This window comes from Hyla sarda, chromosome 9 (genome assembly GCF_029499605.1).
Source record: "Hyla sarda isolate aHylSar1 chromosome 9, aHylSar1.hap1, whole genome shotgun sequence".
Classification (NCBI taxonomy): Eukaryota; Metazoa; Chordata; class Amphibia; order Anura; family Hylidae; genus Hyla; species Hyla sarda.
In genome coordinates this window covers 92,431,504-92,451,529 of record NC_079197.1, presented here as the reverse complement: position 1 = coordinate 92,451,529, position 20,026 = coordinate 92,431,504, and the positions used below count along the sequence as shown (strand labels likewise).

The window sequence follows — 20,026 nt, the reverse complement described above, 5'->3', positions numbered from 1 at the left end:
TGAAAAGAACCCGCGGGCCCTCAAAACTGCGGTCTCAACCGCCACGCCATCAAAAACTGTAAATTGGGGTGGCAAAGGAGGACCCTGTGAGAGCAGGTCCGGACGAAGCGGAAGGCGCAGCGTCGTCCAGGAGCCTGACTACGTCGGCGTACTACGACCTTCGGGGGCAATCTGGAGCTATCAGAATGGCGGAAACGTCCTCCGCTTTGAGCTTCCTCAGAACTCTGGGAAGGAGCGGAAGGGGAGGGAACAGGTAGGGTAGGGCAAACCTCGCACAAGGAATCACTAGGGCATCCACGGCTAAAGCCTGAGGGTACCGGGACTTGGACACAAAAGGACGTATCTTCCGATTGTGCCGAGACGCGAAGAGGTCCACGTCTGGAATGCCCCAGAGGTCGCAGACCCCCGGAATGTGAATCGCCGAAATGGCCGGAACCTTGCTTTCCACCCAGATGAGAATCTTTGTCACCTTGGCCATGGCTGCCGATTTGCGAGTGCCGCCTTGGCGATTTATGTACGCCACGGCCGTGGCATTGTCCGACTGGACGCGGACAGGACGGGACCGAAGCCAGGACGCCCAATGAAAAAGACAAAGACGAATCGCCCGCAGTTCCAATATGTCTATCGGAAGAAGGGCTTCTCGGGGAGACCAGAGTCCCTGAAGCGTCCAATCCCTGAACACACCGCTCCAACCCTACAGACTGGCATCTGTTGAAACTACCTGCCAGTGAAGGTGAAGAAATGACCGCCCCTGAAGAAGGGGGGAGCGGAGCCACCAGAGCAGAGACTGACTGATCCTGCGAAGGAGAACAATCTTGCGATCGAGGGACAGAGGAGATCTGTCCCATCGAGAGAGAATCGACAGCTGAAGGGGGCGGTAATGAAACTGGGCAAAGGGTACGGCCTCCATGGCCGCCACCATCTGACCCAGGACTTCCATACAAGTGCAGATGGAAACTGGGACCTGAGCCCGAAGGGAGCGGACTCCTGACATCAGACGTTTGTCCGGTGGAAGGCAAATTCAGGCAGAGGTCGTGTTGAAGTGAAGTCCCAAGAAGATCAGAGACTGGGTGGGAGAGAGGACTGACTTGTCCCGATTGACCATCCACCCGAAGCGATCCAGAGTGTGAAGAGTGACATCCACATTCTCCAGAGTCTGGGCTCTGGTGGGAGCCTTGATGAGAAGGTCGTCCAGGTAGGGTATCACCGAGACTCCCCTCGACCGCAACAGGGCCATCACTGGCGCAAGGATCTTGGTAAAGACCTGAGGAGCCGTGGCCAGGCCAAAGGGGAGGGCTACGAATTGAAAATGCCCCTCCGGAACCACAAAGAGGAGATACCGATGATGGGCTGGAAATATTGGCACATGGAGGTAGGCATCCTGGATGTCCACCAAAGAAAGAAACTCCCCTTGTTCTAGGGATTCCACTACCGAACGGAGAGATTCCATTCGGAATTTGCGGATGAGATGACGTTAGAGACGCTTGAGGTCTAGGCTTGGTTGTACAGAACAGTCCTTCTTGGGGACCACAAAAAGATTGGAATAGAAACCCCGAAAACGTTCCCCTGGAGGAACGGGAACGATAACCAACTGGAGAAGCGGAGACTGGAGAACCTCTCAAAATTGCTTCGCCAGAGAAGGAGACCGGGGTGCCCGGAATCGAAAAAAGCGATCCCTCGGGAGGGAGGCGAATTCGATTCGGTAACCGTTGGACACCACCTGACCCAGGAGTCCTGAATGTGTGTGGTCCAGAAGTCTCGAAAAAGTAAGAGATGACCTCCCACCCGAGAAAAAACTGCGGGTGGGGGCTTCACTTCATGCGGAAGTGGGTTTGTGGTTGCCTGATTTGGCTGAAAAACCGTCCAAAACGGTAGGTGTCCAACTTCCAAGACGGGCGCGCCCGGAACGAGGGAGCCTTCTTGTCCCGCGAAGGCGCCTGTTCAGACCCCTTGCTGGGGCCAAGGGTCCGAAAGGAAGAGGACTTCCTTTGGGAAGTGGAGCGCGCCTTATTTTGAGGCAACAAGGAACTCTTACCCCCCGTCGCCTCAGAGATAATCTCGTCAAAGCGCTAGCCAAAAAGACGGCCACCCGTAAAAGGAAGCTCAGTGAGAGACCTTTTGGAAGCGGCATCCGCATTCCAAGCTTTAAGCCACATAGAACGGCAGAGAGCAGCTAGGTGACCCACAGCAAAACCAGAACAATGGGCTGACTGCATGGAAGCTGTGCACAGAAATTCCCCAGCTTTAGAGCATTGGTGAAGCCAGAGCAGACAGATCCTCTGGGGGGGATCCCGCTAGGATACCCTGACAGAGTTTTAGGCACCACTACGATAGGGCCTTGGATGCCCATGTCGAGGCGAAGATGGGAAGAAGCGAAGAGCCAGCTGCTTCAGAGGCAAACTTCGCTAAGGACTCCACCTTCTTGTCCGTGGAATCCTTAAAGGCAGGCGCATCTGCCAGTGGCAGTGTAGTAGCCTTAGAGATTCGGGAGATTGGTGGATCCACTGAAGGAGGGGAAACCACCTTAGTGATAAGATCCTTGTCAAATGGATAACGTTCTTGAAATCGTCTTTATTCCAGGGAACCTCTTGTCTGGATGTTTCCATGCAGATTTCAGAATGGCGTCAAAGTCAGTGTGAAAGCTGAACCTTTGAGGTGCTGGATTAGCACGATGAAAGGATACTACAGGAGTTACATCCGAAGATCCTGGGTCCTCTAAGTGAAAGGTGTCTCTTATGGCTGCGACCAATGAGTTCACCGTTTCAACTGTACCCGAGCGGTCCTCTGAGTCAGATGCCGATTCGGAAGCCTCGTCAGCCAGTTCACCAGGAGAATGTGAACGAGTGGAGGCAGTCCTAGAGGGTGGTGACCCTGACCGGGTACGCGGCTCTGGCGTGGCAGAGCGGCGACTCCGAGAATGTCCTCTGGAGGAGCGACGTTTGTGACCAGATGACAGAAGGGGGGGGGGGGGGGGCGGCGGTACCCACAGGGGGAGCCCCCACGCATATCTGAAGGCTCAATGGAAGAGTCGGACGAGGCACCCCTAGTACGCTTGTGAGAGCGTTAAGTATGTGGGGAAGAGGAGCGGGCCCCCAGAGAGAGTCAGCGCAGGGCAGACCCCTTCAAGGCGGACACCAGGTCAAGTCAGCCATATACTGGGTCAGAGAAGAAACCCAGGCTGGAGGGGCGGCTGAATCCACCGGAACCGAAAGGGCATCCGGGGTTACCCGGGGGGTCTGGGGGAGCAGTGGAGCAGGCAAAGCAAGTGAGCTCAGTAGAGCCAGGCATCTTAGCATTACAGTGCTTACAGACAAAATAAGACACCGACATTCCAGTTTTCTGTTTATAGGAGGAACATAAAACGAGAAAAAGACAGGAACTTTCTCATCCTAGTCTGTGCCCCCTGGCAGATGCAGTGAGGAGAACTTGGCTCCGTGCAGCTAGAGTGTAAAACAGGCCCGCCAATAGGCAGAGAGGGGCGTGCCTGAGGCAGAGGCACTAACTGATTGGCCCCTTCTACTGAAATTCGCACCCAGGCGCTGATTGGAGCCCACTTCGTGCCTCTAGGGAGCTCCGACAGCCCAGGGGGCGGAGCTATGAGAAGAGCGGAGAAGAAGCTGTAATGGCGCCCACTCCTTGTCCCGAGCGCACATGTCAGCTGCATATGCGCTCGGGTGGAAGTGAGCGGACGGCCCAAACGCCGGCAGCGGCTGCCGGAGAAAACGAAAGTAAGCCGGCGCTCAGAGCGCCCGGCCAGAACGCATAGAAGGTGCCGCAGTCATAGCCGCACAGCAAACACACAGCGAAGCAGTAAAAACACATTCACACAGTGTAAAAACAGAATGCATGCCCCCCCCCCCCCTAAGATGCCACTGCTCGCCCCAGAATAAAAGTCAAGCCCCAGTATAAGCCAGCCCCATAAACCTGAAAAGGTGGGCCAAAAACTGAGGGTCTCCAAAGGTTGCAAGTCTGCACCTAAGGGAGAAAAGGGAAATGTACTTGCCTCAGTCAGAAGAACTTACCTAATGGAGTTCTTCCGTGAAGTCTAAAGTCAGCTTTTTGTCGCCTGCATCACGCCTAGCTGCTATGTGCGAGCGAGGCGAGCAGGAGAATAGGGGGACCCGGACCCATGAGGTACCAACCCAGGCGCTGACCGTTGGCGAGGGGGGTTAACAGCCAATATACGCAATGTCTGTGCCCCCTTACTCGCAATGGGGAAACAGGGAACCGGAGTCCCTGAGTCCCCACCTGAAAACATGAAAGAAAAAGGAATAAAAAACTAACACGTCCCTATACTAGGAAAACAATAAATCAGAAGACCTGGTCTGGAGAATTCCAGACTATGTCCACCTCCTGCAAGACACTAAGCTAAAACTGATTAGCTCAGGGCCTGGAGGCTGGTATATCCTGCTGGGAGGAGCAGACTTTTTTTTTTTTTTTTATTACCATAGTGTCACACCTCCTAGAGACAGCAGCATACACCCGCGGTCTGTGTCCCCCAATGGAGCAGATAGAGAAAAAGAGACATAAGCAAAATTGAAAAAAATTGTATGGGTCAGGATGATACCAATTTTAGTTTTATAGTTAAAAAAATAAATTTTAAACTCAAGTAATTAATAATTAAATTGCTTTCAGCAATCATCAATCTTACATTACAACCCATCAGCACTCCACGATTACATCATGGAGATGCAGGTAGGACCACTAGACACCAGGGATCACCAGTATTTAGAGTTTAAATGCCATCATCGCTACTGATCAAAGCATTTAACCAGTTAAATTACTGATATCTGAGCAATCTCCGATGTCCGTCACTACCAGCAGAAGGCATCTGCTGGTTATCCTCATCTGACCCATGACGTACCGGTACATTATGGGTTCGGGAAGTGGTTAATGCAACCCAGGCACAAACAAAATACTACATGAACCTGTTTGCAACACAGCTTACCTGTTGTAAACTGAGAATGAGAGTCTTCGCACACTGGATTTTATCAATCTGTCGGGTTTTACTCATGGTTTCTTTAATGATGTCTCCATAATCGTTATAATACTAAAAAAGAAAAAATTCCATTAGTAACCACAGAACACAAACAGTTACATAAACTTACAAAAAATGATATGGATCACTGTCATGAAAAGACCAAATCCACATTAGATTGGCTTTTTTGCTAAATTTATAAACCTGCACACAAAAAATAAAAAATAAATTTTTCATGACACATTTTTCCATCCACAGATCCATAATAGGACTTTTTGCGTGACCAATTTGATTTATTTATTTATTTATTTTTTTTAAACTTCTGTTTCTTGGGTTTTTCAATATAATAACAAAACACAATCGTCAGCCAGGATTTCACCTGGTCAGATACACATAACAGATACAAGTACATCACTTTTAGGCAAAAGATAAGTACAAGGTGACATACAGCAAAACTGTAAAATAAAAAACCCCAAGCCAAAAGGAAAAGAAAAGGGACAAACCCCCCCTATGTCAGGTTCGCCAGAGGTGAACGGAATGTAATACTCCAAGTAGATCCCATTATGAGACCTCCGAATAGGCTACAAGTCGAGATACAAAATAAAAGTAAAACGCAGTCTGGCTCCCAGCGCAAAAACAAGGCTTTCAAAAAGGTTATGGTAATAATAGTCTCCCTAGAGACCCCAAGATCGCCCACCAATTTTATTTTATATTGGGGAGGGGCTAATTCACATTTTAAGCATTATTTTATATTTTTTAGGCCCCTATAAGGGTATATTTATAGGCCCAAAAAATAAAAAGGAAGCAAATACAGAAAGACAATCGAACAGTGTTGGTTTGACTGTAGCCTAACATTTGTGAATAAATGACTAAGGGTATCTACACTTAAAGTTTCTGCCAAGTGACTGGGCTGAGAACTAGAGATGAGCGAACTTACAGTGAATTCGATTCATCACAAACTTCTCGGCTCGCCAGTTGATGGCTTATCCTGCATGAATTCGTTCAGCTTTCAGGTGCTCCCGTGGGCTGGAAAAGGTGGATACAGTCCTAGAAGACTATTTCCTAGGACTGTATCCACCTTTTCCAGCCCACCGGAGCACCTGAAAGCTAAACTAATTTATGCAGGATAAATCATCAATTGCAGAGCCGAGAAGTTCGTGAAAAATCGAATTTTCTGTAAGTTCGCTCATCTCTACTGAGAACCATGTAGGTGAACTGCAACACAAACTCAAATAATCATCCTTGAAATTTACACCAAGATGTTAGTCTGACTGCAAACACATTTTGATAAGCTGTTTTTTGGAGCTAATAAGTACAATTAGCTTAGCCAGGTGGACAATGCTTCTTGACAACATAAACTGTTCTACAGGACTCCTGTTTCTTGATAAAGGGTGCGTTCACAAGCTAATAACTAGCAGCGGGTTTCTCATTGCGAGTAATGCTACCATTCATATGAATTGGTCTGTGGACAGTCCGCAATAGCGCCAGATTTGCTGACTGTCCGCAAACCCATTCAAATGAATGGTAGTGCAACTTGCACTCCATTTAATTTCTATGGGTGTATTGGAAATGCCGTAGTGCTGTACTCTGGTATCTTCAACGCTCCCATAGAAATTTAATGGAACACAATCAAACACTTCTCCCACTATCCTGTGGATATGGGATAAATTGCTTTTCAGTGGACAACCCCTTTTAAAGGCTTTGTCTGGTAACAGACATCTCAATTTCAAATTGCAGAGAAAATATACAGCAGAGGAAAAATAAAGAAATGTCTAATTCATTGTACAGCTGGCAAACCTAATTCTGTACATACCCTCATATACTGCTTGAAGATGTCAGCTGCAGTATTCATTTCAACAACATTATACACTATGAGCTTACAAAAAGCTGCAAGCAAATTTCTTCTTTTGTGTAATGCTTCAATTTTACTTGCTTCATCATCTTGCTGACCATCTAAAAACAAAGATGACAAGAAAAAGACAGAACAAAAAAAGGTCAGCATAAGACTGGAGAGCATGAATACCCATAGTGAAACATTAATTGAGAATTCCTCTGTATGTTATCACATGTACAAACCCCTCCATTGTACACATCATTGTAATTTTTGCATTTTTATTTTTTCCTACTCGCCTTTTGACCCCATTCAGAGCCCATGACTGTTCTAATCTGTCATAGTGTTACTATGGGTTCATGGAGTACCCCTGAATAAAGCCCACTCCAGGCACCCCCAGCTGAATTCAATAGCTGGGTGCTACCGAAAATAGTCCACATGTAGCGATCATCGCGGGGGACAATTAACACTATAGATGCCGCTTTCAAAATTGAGCAGCATGTTAAAAACAAAGTTGGTGGTGTAGTGGGTCAGATCTCCTGGCCATAAAAGCGATATGTTGTCCCAGAGGTCAGAATGCTTATCTCCACTTCCAGGGATCTTCTGTTGATATAGCCTGTCTGTAGCAGGCTCTACTAATACAGCACAAATTTTATGGATCAATGAAATAAAAATGTACTGCATTCATATGTAATGATGGCTCATACAAATCACCTACAGGGACTAATAAAACCAAAACAAACCCTTCCATAGTCAAAGTAGATTTCCCCCTGGCCTTTATTCAAATAAAGTGTAAATAAAAATATGACCAAATAGTCAGATTAATACCAAAATGATAGTGAATAAAAACTACAGATCACAGTCCATGAAGTGAGCCCTTTCTTACACAACCTGGTATACAAAAATATAAGTAATAGGGGTCAGAACATGACAAATAAAAAATAAAAAAGTAATAAAGACATGATGAAAACTATTAAAATAGGGGTAATCACGCCAAGCTAAGGGAATCAAGGTTAGTTTCACCACACTGAACAGTGTAGAAGCCCCCCTCAATTTGCAAAAAGGAGATTCTCTCGGAGGATCCATTGGGGGACACAGACCTTGAGGGTGTATGCTGCCGTCTCTAGGAGGTGTGACACTAAGGTAATAAAAAAGGTCGGCTCCTCCCAGCAGGATATACCCGCCTTCAGGCCCTGAGCTAATCAGTTTAAGTTCCAGAGCAATAGGAGGAGACCAACAGGTTAAGGAAAAACCCAAAACTGTCCGAGAACCAGAAGAAAAAACATAACTGAACACACCCTCGGACAGAGAACCAAAGGAAACCCCAAAAAGGGCGGGAGCTGTGTCCCCCAATGGATCCTCCGAGAAAGAGATTTTACGGTAAGTAAATAAAAATCTCCTTTTCTCTATCGGCTCCATTGGGGGACACAGACCGTGGGACTAGCATCAGCCGATGCGAAAGTATGAACTCGGTAGAACCTCGAGAAAGTGTGCAAAGACGACCAGGTAGCCGCCTTGCAAATCTGCGAGGCCGAGGCTCTATTCTGGAGAGCCCAGGATGCCCAAACAGAATGGGTAGAGCCACAACCCTGAAAGGAGGAATATTCCCCTTACAGCGATAGTCTTCCAAAATGGCGGACCGAATCCACCGAGAAATGGTGGCCTTGGAAGCAAGTTGTCCCATGCGACGACCTTCCGTAAGCACTAAAAAGGAATCACACTGACGAATCAAAGAAGTGATGGAGAGATAAGACCGAACAGCCCGAACTACATCCAGCTTGTGTAGTAAGCGCTCCTTAGGATGAGAAGGAGCAGGACAAAAAGACGGGAGGACAATGTCCTCATTGAGATGAAAGGCCGAAACCACCTTAGGCAAAAAGGAAGGATCTGGACGGAAAACAACCTTGTCCTGGTGGATCACCAGAAACGGAGAACGGCAGGAGAGAGCTGCCAATTCAGACACCCTCCGGATGGAGGTGATAGCAACAAGAAATGCCACTTTCCAAGAAAGGAGGCGGAGAGACACCTCTCCAAGGGGCTCAAAGGGTGCACACTGGAGGGCACTCAGAACCAGATTCAAGTCCCAAGCATGTGTCACTCCTTGAAGGAAGGTCCGGACATAAGAATTAGAAGTCAGGGGCTGCTGGAAAAGAATAGCAAGGGCCGAAACTCGACCTTTACAGGGAACTGAGAGACAAACCCAGTTCCAAACCCAACTGCAAAAAGGAGAGAAGACGGGGAACCGAGAAGGTTACAGGGGATAAGTTCTGAGCTTCACACCAATGAAAATAAGACCACCAAGTACGGTGGTAAATTCTTGCGGAGGAGGGCTTACGAGCCCTGAGCATTGTGTGAATGACTTGGGAAGAGAACCCGCGGGCCCTCAAAACCGCGGTCTCAACCGCCACGCCGTCAAATGCAGCGACTGTAAATTGGGGTGGCAAAGAGGACCCAGAGAGAGCAGGTCCGGACGGAGCGGAAGGAGCAGTGGAGCGTCGTCCAGGAGCCTGAATAAGTCGGCATCCCACGACCTTCGGGGCCAATCTGGAGCTACCAGAATGGTGGGGACGTCTTCTATTTTGAGCTTCCTCAGAACCCTGGGAAGGAGCGAAAGGGGAGGGAAAAGATAGGGTAAGGCGAACCCCGCCCAAGGAATCAATAGGGCGTCCACTGCCAGAGCCTGAGGGTCCCGGGACTTGGACACAAAAGGAAGGATCTACCGATTGTGTCGGGACGTGAAGAGGTCCACGTCCGGAATGCCCCAGAGGTCGCAGAGTTGCGCGAAGACCTCTAGATGTAGAGACCACTCGCCGGGGTCGGATGAGGACCGACTGAGGAAATCCACTTCCCAGTTGAGCACTCCCGGAATGGGAATCGCCGAAATGGCCGTAACATTGCTTTCCGCCTAGATGAGAATCTTGGTCACCTCGGCCATGGCTGCCGAGCTGTGAGTGCCGCATTGTCAATTTATGTACGCCATGGCCGTGGCGTTGTACGACTGGACATGGACGGGACTGAAGCCGGGACTCCCAATGAAGAAGACAAAGAAGAATCGCCCGTAATTCCAATATGTTTATCGGAAGAAGGGCCTCTCGGGGAGACCAGAGTCCCTGAACCGTCCAATCCCTGAACACACCGCCCCAGCCCAACAGGCTGGCATCCGTTGTAACAACCTGCCAGTGAAGGGGAAGAAATGACCGCCCTTGGAGAAGAAGAGGGGAGCGGAGCCACCAGAGCAGAGACTGACGGACCCTGCAAGGGAGAACAATCTGACGATCGAGGGACAGAGGAGACCTGTCCCATCGAGAATCGCCAGTTGAAGGGGACGTTAATGAAACTGGGCAAAGGGTACGGCCTCTATAGTTGCCACCATCCGACCCAGGACTTCCATACAAGTGCGGATGGGGACTGAGACCTGGGTCCGAAGGGAGAGGACCTCCGACAGAAGCGCCAGACGTTGGTCCGGCGGGAGGCAAATTCGGGCAGAGGCCGTCTCGAAGCGAAGTCCCAAGAAGGTTAGAGACTGGGTAGGACAGAGGACTGACTCGTCCCGGATGACCATTCACCAGAAGCGATCCAGAGTGTGGAGAGTGACGTCCACATTCTCCAAAGTCTGGGCTCTGGTTGGAGCCTTGATGAGAAGGTCATCCAAGTAGGGTATCTCCGAGACTCCCCTCGACCGAAACAGGCCCATCACTCGCGCAAGGATCTTGGTAAAGACCCGAGGAGCCGTGGACAGACAAAAGGGGAAGGCTGCAAATTGAAAATGCCCCTCCGGAACCGCAAAGCGGAGGTACCGATGATGGCCTGGAAATATTGGCACATGGAGGTAGGCATCCTTGATGTCCACCGATTAAACAAACTCCCCTTGTTCCAGGGACGCCACCACCGAACGGAGAGATTCCATTCGGAAGCGGCGGATAAGAAGATGACGTTTGAAACCCTAAAACCGTTCCCCTGGAGGAACGGGAACGATAACTCCCTGGAGAAGCAGAGACTGGAGAGCCTCTCGAAATTGCTTCTCCAGAGAAGGAGACCGGGGGGCCCGGGATCGAAAAAAGCAATCCCTTGGAAGGGAGGCAAATTCAATTCGGTAACCGTTGGACACCACGTCCCTGACCCAAGAGTCCTGAATGTGTAAGGTCCAGAAGTCTCGAAAAAGTAAGAGACGACCTCCCACCCGAGAAGAAACCGCGCCTCACTTCATGCAGAAGTGGGTTTGCGGTTGCCTGAATTGGGGCGCAAAAGGCCGGACCGGTTGGATTCCAAGACGGGCGCGCCCGGAACGAGGGAGCCTTCTTGTCCCGCGAAAGTGCCTGCCCGGACCCTTTACTGGAGCCAAAGGTCCGAAAGGACCGAAAGTAAGAGGACTTCCTTTGGGAAGTAGGGCGAGCCTTATTTTGAGGCAACAAGGAACTCTTACCTCCCGTCGCCACAGAGATAATCTCATCAAGGTGCTTGCCAAAAAGACGCCCACCCGTAAAAGGAAGCTCAGTAAGAGACCTTTTGGAAGCGGCATCCGCATTCCAAGCTTTCAGCCACATAGAGCGGCGGAGAACCGCTAGGTGACCCACAGCAAAGGCAGAACAACGGGCTGACTGCATAGAAGCTGCGCACAGGAAGTCCCCAGCTTTACAGCATTGGAGAGCCAAAGCAGATAGATCCTCCAGGGGAGATCCCGCTAAGATATCCTGATGGAGCTTTTGGCACCACTCCAACAGGGCCTTGGACACCCATGTCGAGGTGTAGATGGGAAGAAGAGAAGAGCCAGCTGCTTCAGAGGCAAACTTCGCTAAGGATTCTACCTTCTTGTCCATGGAACCCTTGAAGGCAGCGGCATCTGCCAGTGGCAGTGTAGTCGCCTTAGAGATCCGGGAGATTAGTGGATCCACTGAGGGAGGGGAAACCACCTTAGTGACAAAGTCCTTGTCAAATGGATAACATTCTTGAATCGTCTTTATTCCCGGGAACCTCTTGTCTGGATGTTTCCATGCAGATTCCAGAATGTCGTCAAAGTCAGCGTGAGATCTGAACCTTTGAGGTGCTGGCTTAGCACGATGAAAGGATACTCCTGGAGTGACATCCGAAGATCCTGGGTCCTCTAAGTGAAAGGTGTCTCTTATGGCTGTCACCAATGAGTTCACCGTTTCAACTGAATCCGAGCGGTCCTCTGAGTCAGATGCCGGCTCGGAAGCCTCGTCCGCCAGTTCACCAGGAGAATGTGAACGAGTAGAGGCAGTTCTGGAGGGTGGGCGACCCTGACCGGGTACATGACTCTGGCGTGGCAGAGCGGCAACTCCGAGAACGTCCTCTGGAGGAGCGACGTTTGTGTCCAGATGACAGGGGGGGCGGGACCCAAGAGGGGAACACCCAGGTCTATCTGAAAACTCAATGGAAGAGTCAGACGAGGCACCCCTAGTATGCTTGTGAGAGTGTGACGTATGTGGAGACGAGGAGCGGGCCCTCTGAGAGGCCTTGCGCAAGGAAGACCCCTTCAAGGCAGACACCACTTCCTGGGAGGCCTCAGTCACCGAACGGGAGACTTGGGTCAAGTCAGCAATATACTGGGTCAGGGAAGAAACCCAGGCTGGTGGAGCGGCTGAATCCACCGGAACCGAAGGGCATCAGGGGGTACCAGGGGGTCTGTGGGAGCAGTGGAGCAGACAGGGCAAGTGGGCTCAGTAGAGCCAGGCATCTTGGTATTCCAGTGCTTTCAGACAAAATAAGTCACTGACGAACCAGGTTTCTGTTTAGAGGGAGGAACAGCTCTGGGTACGGACATAATGAGAAAAGAGACAGGAAGTTTCTCACCCTAGTCTGTGTCCCCTGTCAGCTGCAGTGAAGAGAACTCGGCTCCGTGCAGCTAGAGTGTAAGAAACAGGCTAGCTAATAGAGAGAGAGGGGCGTGCCTGAAGCAGAGGCACTAACTAATTGGCCCCTTCTAACTGAAAATCGCGCCCACGGCGCTGATTGGAGGCTACTTCGCGCCTCTGAAGAGCTCCGACAGCCATGTGGGCAGAGCTATAGACTGGCCGAGAAGAAGCTGTAATGGCGCCCGCTCCTTGTCCCGAGCACACGTCAGCCGCATATGCGCTCGGGGAAATAGAGCGGGCGGCCTATACGCCGGCAGAGACTGCCGGAGAAAGTGAAAGTAAGCCGGCGCTGAGAGCGCTTGGCCCGTACCAGCGCCGCGGCTGTCAGTCGCCTATAAGGCGCTGTGGACACAGCCGCAAGTAACCACACACATACACAGTGAAGTGCCCAATGTAAAACATAGATGACATACCCCCTAAGATGCCACTGCTCCCCCAGAATAAAGGTCCAGCCCCTGTATAAGTCAGCCCCATAACCTGAAAAGTAGGCCAAAAACAAGGGGTCTCCAGAGGTTGCAAGACCGTACCTAAGGAGAAAAGGGGGGAAAGTACTTACCTCAGTAAGAACTTAACTAATGGAGTCTTCAGTGAAGTCTTCAGTCAGCTTTAGTTACCTGCATCACGCCTGGCTGCTGTGCGCGAGCGAGGCGAGCAGGGAAAAAGGGGGACCCGGACCCATGAGGTACAAACCCAGGCTCTGACCGTTGGCATATACGAATGTCTGTGCCCCCTTACTCGCAATGGGGAAACAGGGAACCGGAGTCCCTGAGTCCCCACCTGAAAACAGGAAAGAAAAAGGAATAAAAAAACTAACACGTCCCTATACTAGGAAAACAAAAAATCAGAAGACCTGGTCTGGAGAACTCCAGACCATGTCCACCTCCTTCAGACACTAAGCTTAAACTGATTAGCTCAGGGCCTGAAGGCGGGTATATCCTGCTGGGAGGAGCAGACCTTTTTTTATTACCATAGTGTCACACCTCCTAGAGACAGCAGCATACACCCTCACGGTCTGTGTCCCCCAATGGAGCAGATAGAGAAATATATCATTTAAATAAATTTTTTTTTTCCAGTTTTGGAGCAAAAAATACATTAGACATTACAAAGTACTATTGGTTTTGCTAAAAACAAGCCCTTGTGTGGTCTGTAGATGAAAATATGAGTGTTATGGCAATTAAAAACAACAAGAAAAAAAGAAAAGTGCAAAAACTAAAATTGGGCAGCTCCTTGAGGGGTGAAGAAATCTAACTATTTTCCCCATTCATAGAGTCATTTGAGCGCATTTTTTTTAGGGCAACCAATCGTACTTTGTAATAACGCCTCAATTTTACCATAAAATATATGGTACAAAGCGATATTTTTTTGCACCGTGATTTGCAGTTTTTATTCATATCATCGGTTTAGATAGGACTTTTTGAACACTATACTAGTTTTTTTCTGCTCTATAATGTAACAAAAAATAAGTAACTTTGGGGTTTGTATATGCAGCCCAGAATACAGAATCAATAATGTAACATTTTAGTGAGTCAGACAATTGCCCCATGCAGTTATTTTAAAATGTCTAAAATGGGAGCTGATTTGAATTTTTATTAAGGGGGGGGGGGGGGGGGGGGGGCTATTCACACGGCATTAAGGGGGGGGGGGGGCTATTCACATGACACACAGCTAGTAGACAGTCTAAGGCATCCAATAGAAGCAGATCGCTATGTGGTCTTCTAAAGGCCTCTGGTTGCCATTGGAAACGATGACTTCATCTTTGCACTTTCCATCAGAAGTTTAGTTTGAGACAAAATAAATATCTTGGCACAGCAACTGTGCCACCCAAATCATGCAACTGTAGTACTGTTGAATGTGCTTGCTAAACTACCATTCACACACACATATACACACAATCATTAAAATATTAGGAAACTAACTCATAAGCTTTAAAAAAGGAAAAAGGGAATGTATAATCTCTGGCCTATGTTGCCACCTACCTGAACTGCTGTTATCCTCATCTTGGTCAATAAAGACATGATCCAAAATAAAGCTTAGTAACTCAGATTGTAATGAAGAATCTGGGGAATACACAAGCAGCTCTAAAACTTCACGGCCCCCGACTACAATCTGGTGGCTAAAGATCATTAGCACATCACAGAGAATAGTAAATGCCTAAAACAGATAATGTGACAGATACAATAACTTGTTAAACATTCCATGGTCTAAAATACACATAGCCGTTTTGTGAATATTTCCAGCTGCATAGATTTAGCAATAACGTGCTTGCATTAGGGAACTCTCTTTCCAAGTGTGACCACAAGGTGGTACTGATGGGCTCCCTAAGAACAAACACATCTTAACTTTAACAATGTTTGAGGCACTCATACAAGTATTTATAGCTTTACGTCTACATAAAAAATAAATAAAACCAACAAATAAAGTATTATCCTGTTTAATGTAAGGCCCCTTACACACTGCTGTTGCTCCCAGTAGAGAACGGGTGTTAAAGACTCTTTGTCGCTTTAACGGACGTTCTGGTGACAGGGAGCAACGGGCAACAATGGGTCCTGGCGGCTCCATTTACTATTATGGAGGCCGCCGAGACCAGTTTTTTTTTTTTTTTTTACAGTAACAGCAGGAGAAAAGACAGCTCTAGCATGAATTTTTTTTCCCCACTATTCTCCCCGGCTCTCCTGACGCCCATCACACTGCCGTGTGATAACAGCAGAGTGAAAGTAGCCTTCCCTCTATGCATTAAATTTAACAGATTGAATTGTATTTAGAAAAATAATTTTAGAGGAAAAAAAATGTTCATGACAATACTACAATAAATGTCTGGAATATTTAGTTTAGACTTTAAGTACAATTATTATGGCTCCAATTGACACTCCGGGTATGTTCACAGTGTAAAAAAAAAAAAAAAAAAAAAAAAAAAAAATTATCTACAACCATATTTTATTGTACACAAATAAAAAGTTGAAAGAATACAATTTGGCCATTTTCTTGATGATTACAGCAAACAAAATTATAAAACCATTTTTATGATTTATTCACTGACAAAACACTGACAAAGGTGGGGCAGGGGCTTGTGTTTCCCTAGCATAATAAATATTTTAAAAGCAATTACTTCAACTATATAATATCTAAACTAACTTGACATTCGAAAAAACAAATAATGAGTACAAACCTGTTCTTTTACAGCAGTGTGCACATTGGTAAGGTAGTGCTGACATATTTGGCAAAATACCCTCATCTGTCTCTTTAAGGTTATTAACTCCTCCTGAAAATAAAAATGCAATTGTCATATAGATGTATAAATCTAGAACAGACCCGAATACAGCACGAAACATAGAAAGGAATGAAATAATGATAAATTTGTAAATACCTTCGATGAGCCAGACTCCGATATCTTTGCAAGTTGCCAAAGAATTACATAATGGGTACACTGTAAAGCATGAATGACAATCTAAAACAGGAGACAATTTTGTTAAAAATTTTGTTACCAAAGGAATGGTCTAAAAATAGCTACAAAAGTGAAGTGTGTTAAACTGACCTGCTCTGGCATTTCTCCATTTTCAATGCCAGTTTTCAACAGCTTGTAATTGCTGCTGAATAAGTCCCACCTGGAAAGATCATGTGCACTGCAAAACACAGAAAGTGCTCTTATTCTAATTTTGTTATAAACATTAATTCTCATAAAAGCAGATTTTTTATGCTTACTGTAAAATCTCTTTCTCGGAGGATCCATTGGGGGACAGACCGTGGGTATATCTTGCTGCCACTAGACATACAAAAAGAAAGTCGGCCCCTCCTGGCAGAATATACCCCGCCTACTGAGCTAATCAGTTTAGTCCCAAAAGCAGTAGGAGAGGACCAACAGAAAAATAAAACCAGCAGGTGTAAAAGGGAACCAGACAAAAAGAACCAAACACAACCCCTCAGACCGAAACATAACCACAAATTGGTGGGTGCTGTGTCCCCCCAATTGATCCTCCGAGAAAGATTTTACGGTAAGCATTAAAAGAAAATCTACTTTTCTCAGTCGTCTCCTTTGGGGGGACAGAGACCGTGGGACGTATCAAAGCAGTCCCCGGGGTGGAAAAAATACCCAAAACAGAATCAGGCAGAAGACTGAGCCACTGCCGCCTGCAACACCTCGCGACCCAAACCAGCGTCCGTGGGCGCAAAAGTGTGCACTTGGTAGAACTTGGTGGAATGTGCAGTGACTCGAAAAGGTGGGACCTTCCCTTTACGCCGCTATGATTCCGAGATGGCGGAACGGATCCACCGTGAGATGGTCCCCTTGGAAGCCGGAAGACCCTTGCGACAACCCTTCGGAATCACAAAGGAGGAGTCACCCTGCCGGAAAAGAGGAGGTGAAGGAAGGATAGATCCAGACAGCTCAAACCACATCCAGACAATGGAGGGAACATTCCTTAGAGTTGGATAGAGCTGGATAAAATGAAGGGAGAACGATCTCATTCACGTGAAAAGAGGAAACCACCTTGGGCAGGAAGGAGGGAGGTGGCCAAAAGACAACCTTTTCCTGATGAAGGACTAAGAAGGGAGAACGACAAGAGAGAGAGAGTAGCCAGCTCGGAGACCCTCCTAATGGAGGTAATGGCTATGAGGAAAGCGACCTGCCAAGAAAGAATTCTAAGAGAAGCGTCCCGAAGAGGTTCGCACGGAGGCTCCCTCAAGGCGCAAAGCACCAGGTTGAGATCCCAAGGAGGGGTGGGAGACCGGTATAGCGGAGCTGCATGGGCCACTCCCTGCAGGAAGGTGCGGACGTGAGGGTTGGAAGCTAACTGCCCCTGAAAGAGAATAGAAAGAGCAGACACTTGACCCTTAAGGGAGCTGAGCGCCAAGCTCTGATCCAGACTGGATTACAAGAAAGCAAGAAGGCGCGAAAAGGAAGAGACAACCGGGGAGACGGACTGAGATTCACACCACATGAACTAAGCAATACTGGAAGTTGTACAGCTCCACTCCTAGCCCACTGAGTACACCCCTGCCTCAGACCCGCCGGCACCGCCCCGGCTTCAAGGCAGAATCCAATGCAAAACCAATGTCCAGAATTAGGTGATTCTTGGCTCTTTATTTGGATCAGCAGGCTACAAACAGCACGATAAAAACCACAGGAAATAAGCCCGCCAAGTGCTGTGGTAAATCCTAGCGGAGGAAAGCTTCAGAGCCCGAAGCATGGTGGGAATCACCCCGGAAGAAAACCCCTGAGCTCTCAAAACCACGGTTTATACCGCAACACCATCAAATGTGACAGTAAATTGGGGTGGCAGAAGGGACCCTGGCAGAGCAGGTCGGGGCGAACTGGAAGACGCAGGGGTACATCTGCGACCAACCGAATTACGTCGGCACACCACGCGTACCTGGGCCAGTCTGGGACCACCATTAGTTTCCTCAGAACCCTGGGCAGGAGAGGGAGAGGCGGAAAGCGGTAAGGAAGACTGAAGGACGACCACGGGATGACGAGTGTGTCCACCGCCAGAGCCAGAGGGGTGACTTACCGACAAAGAAAGGAACCTGTTTGTTGTGGTGAGAGGAAAATAAGTCCAGAGGAGTGGCTAAGAAAGCCTGCTTCCCAATTCTCCACACCTGGAATGTGGATCGCGGAGAGAGCGCGAACCAGAGTCTCGTCCCAGAGCAGAATCTCGGAGACACGCGTGCCTATATATGACACCGCTGCGGCGTTGTCTGATTAGACTCGAACAGGACTACTCTGTAGGAGAGTCTCCCAGTGGAGGAGGAAGAGCAAGACGGCATGGAGCTCGAGAAGATTGATTGGGAGGTGAGCCTCCTGAAGGGACCAGCGACCCTGGACTGTTACGTCCCGAAACACACCTCCTGAACCCAGGATACTCTCATTGTGACGACCTGCCAGTGGAGAGGAAGAGACGACCTCCCCTGAGAATGAGGGGAAAGTGCAGCCACCACATAAGAGACAGACGAATGGAGGGAGGCAGAAGAATCCGGCGATCCAGAGTGGAGAATCACTTGTTCCACCGGGCAAAGATGGCAAGCTGAAGAGGGCAATAACGGAAGTGGGCGAAAGGGACCACCTCAATGGCCGCCACCATCCGGCCCAGTACCTCCATGCAAAAGCGGATCGGAACAGGAGAGGGGCGCCGTAGGCGATGGACACCCTCCTGCAGGAAGCAAAGCTTGTCCAACGGAAGATAAACACGGGCAGCCCGTGTCGAAAAGGAGACCCAGAAAGACAAGGGACTGGGAGGGAGAAAGATTGGACTTTTCCTGGTTGATCACCCAACCGAAGGCGGACAGAGTCTGTACAGTGAGATGAAGACTAAGTTTTGGGACCGGGACGGAGCTTTGAACAAAAGATCATCCAGGTAAGGGAGGACAGATATCCCCAGGCCCTGAAGGATGGCAATCACCGCCGCCATGATCTTTGTGAAAACCCTGGGAGTCGTAGCTAGGCCAAAAAGGAAGAGCCACAAACTGAAAATGACCTGCAGGGACAGCGAAGCAGAGGAAACGCTGATGGGCGGGGAGATGGAGATATGCAGATAGGCATCCTGGATTTCCACTGAAGAAAGAAACTCCCCCCTGATCCATTGACACTACCACGGAGCAGAGGGACTCCATACGAAAATGACATAAAGCAAGTGGCGGTAGAGTAGCTTGAGGTCCACAATGGGGCGGGCAGAGCCCCCTTTCTTAGGGACGACAAAGAGATTCAAGTAGAACTCTTTGAGCGAGGAGGATAGTTAAAGCGACCTGAAAGGCCGCTGCCAAAGGGGAACGAGGAGGGCGAGATCAGAAGAAAGGATCCCGGGGAAAGGAAGCAAATTCTATCCGGTAACCATCGGATATGACGTCCCTGACCCAGGCGTCCTGAACTTGCGCCAGCCAAATGTAAAAAAGAGACAGATGGCCATCCACCCGAGAAGAGGACACAGGTGGGGGAGTCCCTTCAGGAGGAAGGAGGCTTACGGTTACTGGACTTGTCTGGCTTCCTGGAAGGACGCGCTTTGAAAGAAAGGGCTTTCCGAGAGTGGAAGGGCGCCTGCTTGGGAGGGCGACCTGAAGCAAAGGACCGAAAGGAAGAAGTCTACCGACTATGACCGGAGCGGAGAGGTTTGTTCTGCGGCAGCAGAGAACTTTCCGGATCTGGGGTCGGACATAATTTCTAGTGAGAAGCAGTCAGCAATAAAATGGAACAATCTCACCCAGATCCCTTCGCTGGAAGCAGACTGTGGCTGTTCTGTGTCCCGGTTGGAGCTGAAGAGGCAGGTAGCAGCTGAGTCTGCAGGCAAGCAGGCAGAGAGAAGGGGGAGGTGCCGGCTGCACTGACCCAGGAACAGGACAATCACAGTACCATAATCA

The 20,026-nt window shown here is 48.8% G+C and overlaps 1 protein-coding gene across 2 annotated transcripts in view; it reads right to left on the bottom strand.

The window, feature by feature from the left end:
* The window catches only part of STAG2 (STAG2 cohesin complex component), a 181,899-nt gene that overhangs the window by 18,722 nt on the left and 143,151 nt on the right, over positions 1 to 20,026 (bottom strand). For both annotated transcript variants that reach the window (XM_056541470.1, XM_056541469.1), the window contains exons 22-27: positions 16,215 to 16,302; positions 16,047 to 16,127; positions 15,849 to 15,941; positions 14,659 to 14,833; positions 6,792 to 6,931; positions 4,949 to 5,050 (exon numbers count right to left, since the gene is read on the bottom strand). In XM_056541470.1, the coding sequence (XP_056397445.1) occupies positions 4,949 to 5,050; positions 6,792 to 6,931; positions 14,659 to 14,833; positions 15,849 to 15,941; positions 16,047 to 16,127; positions 16,215 to 16,302 (679 nt within the window). The remainder of the gene's footprint in view (positions 1 to 4,948; positions 5,051 to 6,791; positions 6,932 to 14,658; positions 14,834 to 15,848; positions 15,942 to 16,046; positions 16,128 to 16,214; positions 16,303 to 20,026) is intronic.